The 14,840-nt window shown below is 42.6% G+C and overlaps 1 protein-coding gene across 4 annotated transcripts in view; it reads left to right on the forward strand.

Annotated features, from left to right (window-relative positions):
* Positions 1 to 817: 817 nt before the first annotated feature.
* The window catches only part of RAPGEF5 (Rap guanine nucleotide exchange factor 5), a 261,457-nt gene continuing 247,434 nt past the window's right edge, over positions 818 to 14,840 (forward strand). For all 4 annotated transcript variants that reach the window (XM_035253670.3, XM_035253669.3, XM_017975260.4 and 1 more), the window contains exon 1: positions 818 to 1,166. In XM_035253670.3, coding sequence (XP_035109561.2) covers positions 942 to 1,166 — 225 coding nt within the window. In that variant the 5' untranslated portion in view covers positions 818 to 941. The remainder of the gene's footprint in view (positions 1,167 to 14,840) is intronic.

Genomic DNA, 14,840 nt, shown 5'->3' on the forward strand with positions numbered 1-14,840 from the left:
TCAAAACCCTGGCTGGCCCTCATTGAAGACAGATTGAGCTGGGATGTGAAGATTCACCCTCCCTGGCGCTGAAGGCACTAGTGGAATAGTTTCACTCTCAGTGATCCAGAATTCCTGCCTCCTGGAAGGGTGTAAACAATGATTCACACCACGCAGGCCTTCACAGTTCACCAAGCACATTCATCACAGCAGCGGGCTTTCAGGGAAGGTCAGGTTCTGACATGCTAACAGAGATTCACCTTCGGGTCACCAGACTTGCAGCTACTCTGCTCAACACCTATCATAACCAACACAAGTTTTCTCCCCTCGTCTTTTAAGGACGCGTGTGCCAAGAAGGGTCAGCGCAAAGCAATTCTGCCTCATGGTGTTTGCCTTGTAGCGTGCCTATTTTGAAGTTCCTTGGCCAAAACAGTTCCTAGGAGTAAAGATTACGATGAGGGGCAAAAGGCACCGGAGGGCGGACGACTTCCCAACACACTTGAAATCCAAGTCAACCCCTAGCTGTTCGGAAAAGTGAAGTGAAGCAGGACTTTGCAACTTAAGGGGCAGGGGGACAGAGGGAGAGGGCAGAAGAGCAGGCTTGACGGAGATTCTGGGGATTCCGCACCTGTGGATGGAGCCGGTGCTCAAGGTGCCCTCTTCCTCCCGGGTCCTGAGTGGGAGATCAGAGGGGGCCAGGTCCCAGGCGGAGCGCGCCGGCGAGAGGGCGGCGGGGCGGGGCCGGCGCACCTGGGCGGGGAGGGGAAGAGCGAGGAGGGGAGGCGCGCGGGGCTGAGCCTCGCGGGGGCCGCGGCGCGCGCCAATGGGCAGCGGCTGGCAGCGCGCCCCGCGCCCGAGCAGCAGTCGCGCCCTCTCGCTTCCTGGCGAAGGCGCGGACTACGCGCGGAGGCGAGCCCGGTGGAGAGGAGCCCCCGGCGCCGCAGCGCCGTCAGGGCATAAGGATGGCTGTGGGCTCCGTCAAGATGCAGCCGCCGTGCGAGAGCCCGGCCCTGGCCACCGCGGCGGCGGTGGTGGTGGCCGACGGCGCCCTGAGCCGCAGCCCCAGCGCCCGGGAGCCCGAGCGCGAGCAGCCGCCAGCGTCGCTGCGGCCGCGGCTGAGGGACCTGCCCGCGCTTCTGCGGAGCGGGCTCACGCTGCGGAGGAAGCGGAGCGCCGCCGGGGGCCGGGTGAGTGGCCCAGCCCTGGCCGAGTGGGCAAGGGCTGCGCGCACGTGGAGCCCGCGCCCACCTCCCTGGCCGCTGCGGGGGACGCCTGGAAGTTGGGGAGGTGGTAGAAGGGGCGCCCTTCTGCCGGACTTGGCTGAAGAGGGGCCCGAGACTGCGGGGTTTTGAGGTGCCACCCTTTGAGCGACGCTCCCCCCCCCCAGCCCCCTCCCCTCCCAAGCTGCACCTGACTTAACCCCAGGGCCCTGGGATTCAGGCTGCGGGACCAGGCGTGGGCGGAAGAAGAGCTGTTTGCCTCTTCTCGGAGGGGAAGCGGCAGGTGTCCAGCGTCCAACAGCCAGCCAGCCCTGTCGCAGCCGCAAGCTTCAGGCCCCACGAGTGGCATCCCAGTTTGCAGGACGCATGAGATGTGTGTGCTTGTTCTGGAGGTCCCGTTGCAAGATCGGGGCATCAGAACTGGTTTTGTGGCCTCCACCGTTGAGGGGGAGACCCAGGAGTCAGAAGCTCTTGGGTGAGCGTCCAGTTTCTGGGTTCCAGTGTCTCCAGTACTTAATATTCCTGGACACCCTCTTGAGCAGGAGGGTGCACACCTCCAAGAACCTTAAATATTGACTTCCTGATAGTGTGTTCAGATATGATTTCCTGGTGAAGGAGTGTCCCTCATTGGGTTCTAAGTGCATCTAATGACCTGAGCAGGTCAGGCATGTTTTGTGTTTTTAAGAGAAGCAGGAAAGGTCTGCTGATTGTCTCCTGGGATCTTTAGGAAGCCACCTAGGAGGCTCTGCCAGGCCCTCAGGACACAGAGCTGACTTACTCAGATTTCCCCACTCACCAGGGCTTGGTGGCACCTTTAGTGGGTTCTAAAAATTTATTATTAAGTGGTCTTTAATGAGAAGCCACAACAATGTAAGTTTCTTTCCCTTTTGGCTGTAATTTTTGAAATACAGTCTTGTCTGTCTTAGAAGACCTTACTGGGAGACTTCTAGTTCTTTCAGAAATAGGTTTGTGTAAACTTGAGAGCGAGGGAGAGCCGCTTATTTTGATACCTCCTCCTTTGGGGTAGGGAAGGGTCTGAACTGATGTAGGTCTTCAGCTTCTCCAGGCTACATTCCTCTTTTCCAACTTTTTCCATCTCAGATGGAAAATGGTCCATCCCAAGTCCATCTTGGAAGATTTTCTGAGTGTGATGGGACATTCTTAAAGTCGGTGACCCAGAGAATTTAGGAATTGCCCACAAGTGACCTTAACATGTGGCATGTAGGATTGTCTGCAAAGTAAATGAGGAAATATGTCCCAAGATGTGGCGGTGAAATAAACAAGAACCGGAGTTAAAGACTTCGCAAGAATCTAGGGAAAAGTAGGTCAAATTGTGTTCCTGTTATCCTTGACAGTTACTTTTTCATGGCACAGAATACTGAAGACATGAGGGCCGGCAGGCAATCTGTGACAAGAATTGCTGAGGGTTTCTGTATAAATAGATCTATAGTATTCATTTGTTTTCAAACTCATGTTTCTTGCTGCCTGGGATGATGTTGTATACCTTGTCAGTATACCTATTTACTTTTATTTTTAATTACTCTGAATGTGGTTACCTGAACTAATGTATGTTTTATTAACCTTTTTTGATTCTAATACTGTATTACTTCTTTTTGGAACTTTCCAAACACATTTCATAAGTGCGTGACCAGTTTTTTTATTGGAGAAAGATTGATTGTCAGTTTTTCCAATGTTGGAAACCCATACTTTTAAGACTATTTATTTCCCTTTTCTGCTGCCTGGGAACCACTTTTGTGATTTTGGAATCTTCCCCAGGAAGAGGATAGGAAGGGGGTTGAAAGGAGGAGAAAAACAAGTGAAATATGTACTTGTCTTAGGCAGCTCTGACTGTCATAACAAAATAGCATAGACTGGGTGGCTTAAACAACAGAAATTTATTTTCTCACAGTTCAGGAGGCTGGGAAGCCCGAGATCAATGTGTAGGCTGATTTAGTTTCTGGTGAGGGCTCTCTTCCTGGCCTGCAGATGACCACTTTCTTGTATATCCTTGCATGGTTTTCCCTTGGGCTCTCTCTTTTCATAAGGCCACTAATCCCATCATGAGGGCCCCATCATCATGACCTAGTCTAACCCTAAATAATTATCAAAAGCCTCATCTCCAAATAATATCACATTGAGGGTTAGGGCTTCAACATAAGAATTTTGTAGGGTGCATAAACATAACAGTCCATAACACAAAGGGTTTGAAAGAAAGAGAGATACAGGTAGAATATGTACCAGACTGGTTCATTGGTGACTTGTTAGCATCTGAGATTGTCTGGTTAACCACCTTGGATTGGGTAGTGATGCTAATGCAAACAAATCATGGCTTGGTTCTTTTTGTAGACCAGCTTCGTGTCTCATGGGCCATACCTTTACACTGGAGCTGTGTGACTTCAGGGATAAGTTAACACAAATCCATTACCATGAGTAAAGATGCAGCTTTGTGCATTACATAAGTTGGTTGAGTTTTCAACTCCTGTATTGACCAAGATCTGATTTAGGCATATGTGCAATCCTTGTCCATGCTGCCTTGGGCTCCCACAAACCTGGACAATCTGACATCAACTGACATTAACAAAGCTCTTCATGGGTTGTGTTGCTCAACCCAGGTGCATTGTAGGCTTTTTTTTTTGAGACCAGGTTTTGCTCTGTCACCTAGGTTGGAGTTCAATGGTGTGATCACAGCTCACTGTACCCTTGACCTTCTGGGCTGAAGCAGTCTTCCCACCTCAGCCTCCTGAGTGGCTGGGATATAGATACCCACCACCATGCCTAGCTATTTTGTTTTCCCTATTTCTTTTAGTGACTGGGGGTTTCACTATGTTGTAGGCTATAACTTACTATGAAAAAATCAAAGCGTCATTTGGTTAATATTCGTGAGTTCCTTGGTTCCTCAGTTCAGTCACTTCTAGCTGTGTTCAGCATGCATACTGGTTAAGACTCTTGGCACCTCTTTAGGACAAACGAAAGACTTAAGTTGTGCATTGTGGGTGGGCCCTAACTACGTCTTAAAAATCAGTAGCAAGGTAATGCACAACTTGAGTTCCTGACAGAACCCTTTAATTTTTTTAATTGTATGACACAGATTATGAGAGAATGGTATAATGAACACCCATGCTTCAACAGTTATTAGCATTTTGCCAGTCTTATTTCATTTATTTTCACCCTCCATACATTTTTGTAGGGGCTAGTGTATTTTAAGACAAAATCCTATACATCATGTTGTCTTACTCACAAATGTTTCAGTTTACATCCTGTTAAGGACATTAAAAACAACAGCAAAACTTTGCCTTTTTCACACCTAAACTATTAGCAATAATTAAAAAATATTCCCATATTCAAATTTTCTCAAAGATGTCTTTTTACTTATGATTGGTGGAACCAGGAGCTAAACAAGATCCACATGCTGTTTTTAGTTGTTAGGATTTTAAATCTGTTTTATTTTATAACAGCTTCCCCTCCCCGTTTTCATGCCATTGATTTGCAGAAGAGAGTGAGTCATTTGTGCAATAGAATATCCTGCTGTCTAGACTGATTCCTTGTGGTGTTGTTTAACTTGTTCCTCTATCTCTGTTTCCTGTAACCTGGCAGTTAGATATAGAGGCTTGATTAGATTCAGGTTCAAAGGCATGTAACCTTCATAGATGGTGCTGTGTAAAACCTATCGCATCACATTGTGAGACACATAATGTCTGAATATCTCTCTTTTTGAGATGGTAAGATTGATTTGTGAGTTTGGATAGTGTCACTTAGCTGTATACCTTCTACTTAATGATTTTAGCATCATAGATGGTTGTAGCCTAGATCCTTTTCATTAGCGGTTACAAAATGGTGATGATCTAAATCCATCATCCTTCTTGCATTTGTTAATTAGAATTCTGTCTATCAAGAACTTTCCCTCACAAATTATTTAGGTCTCCTGAAATTCACAACATGCAGGATAGACAGGGGAAAGTCTTATTTTTTTCCTTTTATCAGCTATCAGAGTAATGGTTTGGGGCTTTAACCACCTCCAGTGAGAACCAGTCAGTTTTTATTTTTGAGTGTCATTAATGACTTATGAATCTTAATGTATTTGTTTCTGTCCATTGCAGTCAATATCCTTTTTTGGTGCTTGGTTTGTCCTTGTCTCCTGTATAGTTTTTAAATGGCCCCAGTAAACTCAAATACCTTTCTTACTTTTCTGGCATAAGATATTCTAAGTGTATCTTGTCCATACTCTGATGCTCCAGACCTGAAACCCTGGAATCATCCGTTTTCCCAAAGAGCACTGATCTTTCTTTTCTTTTCCTTTCTTCCTTTCTTTTCTTTTCTTTTTTTTCTTTTCTTTTCTTTTCTTTCTTGATTCACTGTTGTTACCCAGGCTGGAGTGCAATGGCGCGATCTCGGCTCACCGCAATCTCTGCCTCCTGGGTTCAGGCAATTCTCCTGCCTCAGCCTCCCGAGTAGCTGGGATTACAGGCACGCGCCACCATGCCCAGCTAATTTTTTGTATTTTTAGTAGAGATGGGGTTTCACCATGTTGACCAGGATGGTCCCGATCTCTTCACCTCGTGATCCACCCGCCTCGGCGTCCCAAAGTGCTGGGATTACAGGCATGAGCCACCGCGCCCGGCCTTTTTTTTTAAAACAACCATTCATTTCCCCATCTTTTGCCTCTCTTAGTGGTTACATTATTTTTCCCTTGGTCTTAAGCCTCCTACCTTACTGTTTTGTTTCTGTTTAAATCTTTCTCATCAGGTTGTTTCTAAAACTGATATTTTCTCCCTAATAAAAGACCTGATAACAGCTATTCCCTTTTTCTATATATACTGTTAAAATGCTGGGACTGACTTATTTTGGGCTTTGGCTGCTGTGATGTTTTCTGCAGCCTCTGCCACTGTCTTCACCATCTTGAAATCTGTTTCATTTACAGCAGCCAGAATGATTCACCAACTGTGCCAAATTGCTCACCAAAGACCTTCAGTGATTCCCAGCTTTTGGATTGGACATCAAAAGGACCTAATTCTCTTTAACCACCCTTCACTAGCAAGGGTTCCTATGGCCAGTGCTCTTCAAAACTGAGAAACTGGGAAGAACAGCTGGTAGCCCTCTGAATGAAGTTCTCTCTTTTTCTTTTATAGTTTCTTTGCCAAGATGATTCCCTATCAAAAAGGAACAAAGTATACTTTCCCTTTGTCCAAGCTGGAGTGCTTTAGCTATGACTCAGTACCTTCCTCTGCTAGAAACTTGACTTTGTTGATTGAGAAATACATACTGATCCGAGTTATATATAAGCATGCCCAATTTGTTGCCATTTTAAGCACCTATTTTACAGGCAAAGCATGCCATTTATTCTTTGTATTTAAATTGAAATCAATGGCTAACGTATGGTAGCACTTAATTATGTACCATTCATGTTCTCATATAAACTTCAACTCTTACTATAAGCCTATGAGTTAGATGCTGTTATTTGCGTTCTACAGATGAAGAAGCTGAAATGCAGATATAATTTGCCCAAGGTTACAGAGTGTGTGGCAGAAGGGAGGTTTGCATCTAGGTATCCTGTTTCCATAGAGCCAAATCCATGCTCTGAATTTAGTTTTCCTCAAATGCATTGGGAGGGCAAAGGATCTATTTACTCTAAACTATGATAGCCTTATAGTACTTGCTGATATTATCTTACCATTCTGAGAGAGGTTAATAAATGTCACTGATGGCCGGGCACGGTGGCTCACGCCTGTAATCCCAGCACTTTGGGAGGCCGAGGCAGGTGGATCACGAGGTCAAGAGATTGAGACCATCCTGGTCAACATTGTGAAACCCCATCTCTACTAAAAATACGAAAAATTAGCTGGGCATGGTGGTGCATGCCTGTAATCCCAGCTACTCGGGAGGCTGAGGCAGGAGAATTGCCTGAACCCAGGAGGCAGAGATTGCGGTGAGCCGAGATCGCGCCATTGCACTCCAGCCTGGGTAACAAGAGCGAAACTCCGTCTCAAATAAATAAATAAATGTCACTGATAATGCCAGACTTTAAACTTTTATTTGACACACACAAGCTTATTATTGACCTCCTGGGTTTAGGAGGAGTGGGGAGAAGCACTGTGGTTATAGGTGAAAGGTAACTAATATTTACTTAAATTAAAAATAGCTTAAAACCAGCCTGGGCAACAAAGCAAGACTGTGTCTCTACAAAACAAAACAGAGTAAAAAACAAAACAAAACAGCATCCATGCGTGATAAGCAAGTGACCATGCTCACTTGATCAAGGTCAATTGAGAAACCTTGTGAATTTGCCCAGCTTTCTTTGTTTTCATCTGCTTATGGTAGCCAGAAGATAAAGCCCATTAAGGGAGGCATGCATCTGCCAGGAAAGGTGAGTCAGATCAGATATGAGGGACACATTCTGAACTTATGTGAGAAATACTGACTTCACTGCCTCTGCTTACTGACAAACCACTATCCTGATCCTTGGTGTAAAACCGTGTTAGCTACGGCTACGATAAAATAAAACTCTGTGGATGCCAACGTCAAAATATTTATTTGGGAAGAGGAAAAGAAACTGTAGATTCATTTAATTTCATGTGAATTAAAGCAAAGGAACTCAATGGCAAGTTAATATTTTATTTACTTATTTCTTCCTATCCCCCTAGCCCCTACCTACCACACTTCAGTTACATGATTAGATCCCAGGAAAAGACAGAGGCTGTGGCTTCAGAGTGGGTTTGAATCTCAGTGCTGTCAGTTGATATCTTTGCATGAGTTAATTTCCAACCTCTCTGAGCCTCAGTTTCTTTCTCTGTAATGACATACACAGTGGATCAGGTTTTTCTAAGAATAGAGATAATATAAAGTATTGAGTACTTTGAAACTTAAATAGTTATTTCCCAGGCAGGATGCTTACTCTAGGCAAATGGACTTTCATGGACATATTTATAGAAATCTAGACACAAACATTTTTGCTTTTGTGTGCAATGTTGGATTCTGTATTTTAAAAGCATGTGATATCCTAACATATAGTGAGTATTTTAGGTGGTGTCTAAATACTGTTACCATAAGAAATAGGCTTCACTTCATACTTGCACTTTCTCTTAAATTGATGTGGTAGTAATTGGCAATTTGTGTAGCTAACAATAGATGGAAAGGTAGGAAATAAGACACTGGTCATGACTTTGAGTACTTGTGATTTTTTTTCCCTCAATATTGCATAACAATCTTTGTTAGAAGTACAGACATTTCCGGTAATGATATGTGATCTGGAAGTCTTTGTGAGAAATCATGAGATTTTATATGAAGATAAAATAGTTAAAATCAATGACTTAATTTTTTGTAGCCAATCATTGTTATGATAAGTCATCCATTAATGGGTATGGACAAAGGAAAATCCACAGATGCCACTGTGGCAGGTCTTCTTCAGATTGAAGCCTCCATAGTCCCCTGAAGGGAGGAGGTATTTTCACCTATGAGGAAATTACAATCCAGAGTGTAACAGCCCATGGCAAAGCAGCTAGGAAACAGCAGAGAATGAATGGAGCCCAGGACTACCTGATTTCAAAGACTGTAGCCTATCTGCAATATCATGTTGTCTAAGACTTGGAAAGGATAACAACATATCGTGTATTGAAACAATGGGTGCAGGAAACATTTCAAGTCTTAGTGCAAAGCACAGCTCATTCTCTTTCCACTGTCTTTAGTAATGGCTTCCAGGATCAGTCATTTACTTATTTATTTTTATCGATACATATTTTCAGGATACATGTGATAATTTGATACATTCATATAATCAAGGGTCATTGGGATATTCATCACCTTAAATATCTTTAGGAACATTCAAATTTTTCTCTTCAACCTACTCTGAAATGAAATGCACGATTAATGTTAAATTATAGTCACCCTATTTTTTTTTCTTTCTTTTTCTGAGATACAGTCTCACTTTATTGCCCAGGATGGAATGTATTGGGATCTCAGCTCACTGCAACCTCTACCTCTTGGGTTCAAGCAGTTCTCCTGCCAGCCTCCTGAGTAGCTGTGATTACTGCCACACCTGGCTAATTTTTGTATTTTTAGTAGAGACAGGGTTTTAGTTGGCCAGGTTGGTCTTGAACTCCTAACCTCAAGTGATCTGCCTGCCTTGGCTTCCCAAAGTGCTGGGATTACAGGTATGAGTGAGCCTCTACTCCAGGCCCCTACTCATCTATGGAACACTGGATCTATTACTTTTTTTTTTTTTTTTTTTGAGACAGAGTCTTGCTCTTCCACCCAGGCTGGAGTGCAGTGGCACCATCTTGGCTTGCGCAATGTCCACCTGCCAGGTTCAAGCAATTCTCATGTCTCAACCTCCTTCTGAGGGAGGTGTGTGCCACCACATCTGGCTAATTTTTTTATTTTTAGTAGAGATGGGGTTTTGCAATGCTGGCCAGGCTGGTCTCAAATTCCTTGCTTCATGTAATCTACATGCCTCGCCCTCCCAAAGTGTTGGGATTACAGGCGTGAGCCACCACAACCAGTCCATTACTCATATCTAAGTGTGTATTTGTACTTGTTAATCAGACTCTCTTCATCCCCTCCTCCCCACTACCCTTCCTGAACTCTGGTAACCACCAGTGTACTCTTTATCTTCATAAGAAAGGATCAGTCTTTATTCATAAGCTTTAGCCATGGCTTGAGCTGAGTAGTTGTCAGTCATCTCCCAGCAAGCAGTACCAGCCATTGTACAAGAAACATGAAGGTTTGGGATGACTTGTCCTAGAATTCATTGTTTTCTCAGCTCCATAGCACATGTCTACTTGGAGATTTATAAAACACACAAGCTCCTTTTCTGGCCTGTGTGGAAAACTGGAAGAGGGAGAATGAGTTCCTTGTAACTCAGGATTTATGTTTCTGATAGTAACATGCTTAATATTTAAGCAACTTCAGACTAGGAAGTTGAAAGTACACACACCTGTCGAAGTAACTGAACCTATTTACAACAGAATAAAATCATCAAGAATACACAGTATCTTTTAATTAAATTTTTGTATTTTTACCTTTTAATGCGCTATGATTACCTGAAGGGAATTACTCTTAATTGTTTGTGTTTTTTGGGGGGATTCCAGGCCTTTTTAACAATTGAAAGATAGCACTGCTAAATAAATGCACGTGCAGACATAATTTTGCGTCTCATTTCAGAAGGCTTGTAGATATTCTGAAGCCTGGGCCACGAGACCCCTGCTTAGAAGGTACTTCCCTAACTTGCCTTCCAGAGAGCAGCATCATGGTTTTGTAGTTATTTTACCTTTTCTCGGCCTTTCCTCTAAAAATTTGATGTAAGTACTCATTCAGTTGCTAGTAATTTTTTTTTTGAGTTGAAATATTTTACTAGTTTGTTGAATTGGAAATCATTTACCTCCGAATCTAGCAAATGCTTCAGTAAGTCCTGATAGGTGGCGGTGCTGATAATGATGATGACTATTAATATTTAACAAATCTTAATATAGCATTTATCATATCAGGTTGTTTGAAGTACTTTAAGAACCGTAACTCATTTAGTCCTGGTAACAACAATCTTATGTCGCAGATAGTCTCATGGTTTTCTTTTTCCAAAGAAAAAAATTAGACATAGATTGAGTTGCCTAAGATTACCCAATAAGAGAAGGAGCCAAATTTGATCCCAAGAAGTCTGACTCCATGTTATATAATCTAACACTTCTGTATCTTCTCTTTAAACAAGATAATTAATATATGTCCTTGATTAGAGTCTCTTTTTTTTCATCTTGACACTTTCAAAGTTGAGATGTATCTTATGGTTGCTGTGATCATTTGAAGAAGTACTTACTGTTTTTCTCTCTTTAAAGCTGGTATTAAATTGATGGTATATCTTAAAATTATTGGTGTCTTTGAATAAAGGAACTATGGTAAGCCATGTTTTCATTTTAAAAAATAGCGGCATAGTTTACAGAAATATCATAGTAAATCACAGCCTTGATGTGGTGCATACAAACAATCCCAATTTATTTATTAAGTGTGAAAAATGTAAATTAAGATTATATTAACAATCTAAATGAATGATAATATTGCTTAGGTAATGACTTAAATGTCAAGAGAGAATAAATTTAAATTTTTTCCTACCAAAAGCATCAGTAGCCTTAGAGTAATGTTGAAGGTAGAAGAAACCAAAATGCTGAGTTGGGGGGATGGTTAATATATATATACGTGAGTGTGTACCTGTCTGTATACATAATTTATTATCGGTTTCCTTACAGATTTTTTTTTAGGAAAGCAAAATTTAAAAGTTAAGCTTTCCATATAAACTTCCTAAAACTGAGAGCCATGAATATAACTAAATGACATTAGATTTAGACATGGCTCTGAGTCACTGTAATTTGTGTAGTGAGTTGGCAGATCTTACCTTCTGTGACTCAGTTAATCTGTTTTGTATTCATCTGCTTTGTTCATGGAACATTGACTTCTTGCTTATAAAATCCTTTTCATTTTGTACTATTTGTATTATCTGTAGAGAAAATATCATTCAGGATTCCTAACAAGGGAAAACAAACCTTTACTAAAGTTACAATTCTGAAAAGCGGGGTTTTTGCATTCTAGCTGGTTGTCTTCCTGTATTCTTTCCCAACTGGTCTAGCAACTTAAACTCAGTCCCATTGGTGGTTTGTGGCTCAGCTGAATTTGACCTTGTCAAATCATTTACCTGCAGCTGTTATGAGGTGTACATGCAAATACTTGTGATTGCCTAACGCTTAGGACTTCGGTGCTGACTGTAAATTTATTTTACTCTCTCCTGTTACTATTGAGGGAAGTGAACAGCTTATCACTTCTGCTTGCTCTGACACTCTAAATGTTGACTGTAATTGAACAAACACTGCAAGTGTTTGACTCATTATATTGTGCTGTGAATTTGTACATAGGTATGAAATCTTTGCAAAAAATTTTTTTTAAGTAGAGAAGAGGATATAATAATAACTTTTGGAGATTAGGGGAAGTATGATACCTGTTTCAATCTGTTAAAATGCAGTTTGGTTGTAGTTTAATAGAACATTTTTTAAAATGACTTTATCACTTAAGGACTGCGTGACCTGGAGTAAATCAGATAACCTCTCTGAGTCTGTCTCTAAAATGGAATACTAGTATTCTATCATGGGAACCAATGGTGGGATAGGAAATCGGGTTTTATTTCTTGTCCTTGTCTGGCCAATGTCCAAGCAGTGTTCTGTGTTTAGATGCCAACTCAACTGGTAGAACACTTTGGGGCAGATCTTAGACAAATGGAAAGATGGGTCTTTAATATAAACCACATCTCTTTAGTTGGGGAGGGAGACGTTAATGCATTAGTAGAGGGAGCATTTGAAAATGGGAAAGGAATATACTTAAATCAAGAATTTGTCATATCAAAAGAGTAAAAAGAACATATCTGTAAATCTGTTTCTAGAAGATTAAATGGTTTGTTTGGCCATAAACAGAATTCTAGGAGAGATGTCAGAAGAGCACTTAGTAGCAGCGACCCTATGTGTCTGTCAGAGATCTTACCAGGTGGTTTTCTCTTTTGGCTAATGTCAAAGCATTCAAATTTCCCACCACTCTTGGAACATAAAAAAAAAAAAAACTGCCTAAACGTATTCTAATCTACCTTGAGTATCTCGAAGTTAGAGCTTGAAAAAGCCCATTTGTAGTTGTGTGTTCACTGTCGTCAGTCATTTCTATAATGCTTTACCTTCATCAAGTGCTTTCACATACATTCTTACTTTACTCTTTTCATAACTGGAATAAAGTCTTCTTTTCTCTTATAGACTCAAAAGCAAGTTACTGAGCTTTTCTATATGCTGCAGCCTCACCGTCTGAAGCACAGGTGGTGCCCACCTGGTTACATACAGGATGCTCAGTAAGGGGGAGCTGCTGCTGTTGTCATTGCTCTCATCATCATCAGCACCTGAAATTACAGATCTGAGGGATTCTGGGGTCAATCTCTGAAGAACTAAAAAAGATCTTACTGGGGTTATATTGGTAGAAACTAAGTAAGGAAGCTGAGGCTTCACATATGGTATCCTGCTGAAGGTCATCGTGAGGAAGTTAAGAGTCAGGAGCCCCTTAGGCTCATCTTCTCAGTCCAGGGTCTCTGAGAGGTTAGTCTCAGGCTGTGGTGATGGGTGAGGCTAAAGCAGAGCCTCTCAAACTGGAGCCTGCATCAGAATCCCTGGAAGGCTTATTAAAACACATATTCCAGGGCCTCAGCCTTAGAGACTTTGATTCAACAGCTCATGGACAAGGCCCAGTAATCTGCATTTTTATCAAGTTTCAGGGTATGCTATTGCTGCATCCACAGACCACACTTAGTAGCACTAGTGCTAAGGCCTCCAAAGTGTGGTGACCTTCATCATCAGAACATTGCCTAGGTCAGGAGTCGGCCTGGCTGTTTATCACCTCCATGATGAAGGCCAGACCCAAATAGAGGACTCTGACTATAAGAACTTTATTGAATGAATGATTTTGGAAACTACCCCTTGGTTTCTACAGAGTAACTGGCAGTTAAAAAAAAAAAAGAAAAGAAAAAAGGGAGGAGGATTTGGAGCATCAGGGCCCACGGCAGCTATGCTGGTTATTCTGTTTGTCCATCCTGAGTCCTCTCTGCCCTTCCCTGTTCTAGTCTGTGCCATGGAGGCTGCTGTTATGGATATTCATCACCAGGACTCTGTTGTCCTCTGGCTTAGGTTTGGGTTTAGTCAGGAGGGTTTAGTGGGAGGTCAGGAGGAGTAAGAGGCCAGGAGTATCTATTCTTCCTGCTTGCTCTTTTGTTCTCTGTGGTGCTTAAAATGTCAGTGACCACCAATAACAGCAGCTCCCCCTGGGTAGTCCCACCTCAATCGCATCAGCTCTCTCTAGCCTCCAATACAGCCGTGTCTCAGCTCAGCCCCTAGGCCTTGGACTGTTCAAGGCTTGTCCTGACTGGTCCCTTTGTGCTATAGCATCTCCTGGGGCCTCTGAACCTTGTCCACACATCTTTGATAGGCTCTTTTCTAGAGGACCCTTGACGAATGGAGGGGCCCTAGTAAGAGACATGCTAGAAGATGTGACAGTGGGAGGTGTCACCATCATGAGAAGAAACTCATGAACAGAGTGGGCACTGGCAAGGATGATGGCAAGGCGGAGGCCCAATCCCTCTTTGGGTAGAGGATAGAGGGAGAGGCAAGGGAAGGTCTGGCCTTGAAAGTGAAGCTGGGCTTAACTGTAGAGGGTCCTGAGGGGTCCCTGGACCTCTGGTCAGAAGTTAGGACTGCTTGAATGTCAATCAAGTGCCATTTCTGTGCATAAACTTGGGTGTCTAGGGTTTGGAATTGGAGACGCTATTATATGAGGAACTGGCATTCCTTCCCAGCAATTATCTAGCAATGTTTTTTCTGCTCCTGCCTTTTTTTCCCAGACACCCACTGCATTGTCAGCTTATACACAGGAATGATAAAACCTTTATGTGAGACTTTGATCTTGCTAAATTTTGTCACAGTGTATTGAACATGTTCTGAAATGCCTGCCAAAATTACATTCATGAAGTAACAAATAGTTGAATAGGATAATCACACCTTCAGTTCCTTTGCCCATAGGTTCCAGCAATGACTTGTTGGTGAGATAAAACACATTTTTCATGGTTTGGGGGCTCAACGAGATCATGTT

This window comes from Callithrix jacchus, chromosome 11 (genome assembly GCF_049354715.1).
Source record: "Callithrix jacchus isolate 240 chromosome 11, calJac240_pri, whole genome shotgun sequence".
Lineage (NCBI taxonomy): Eukaryota > Metazoa > Chordata > Mammalia > Primates > Cebidae > Callithrix > Callithrix jacchus.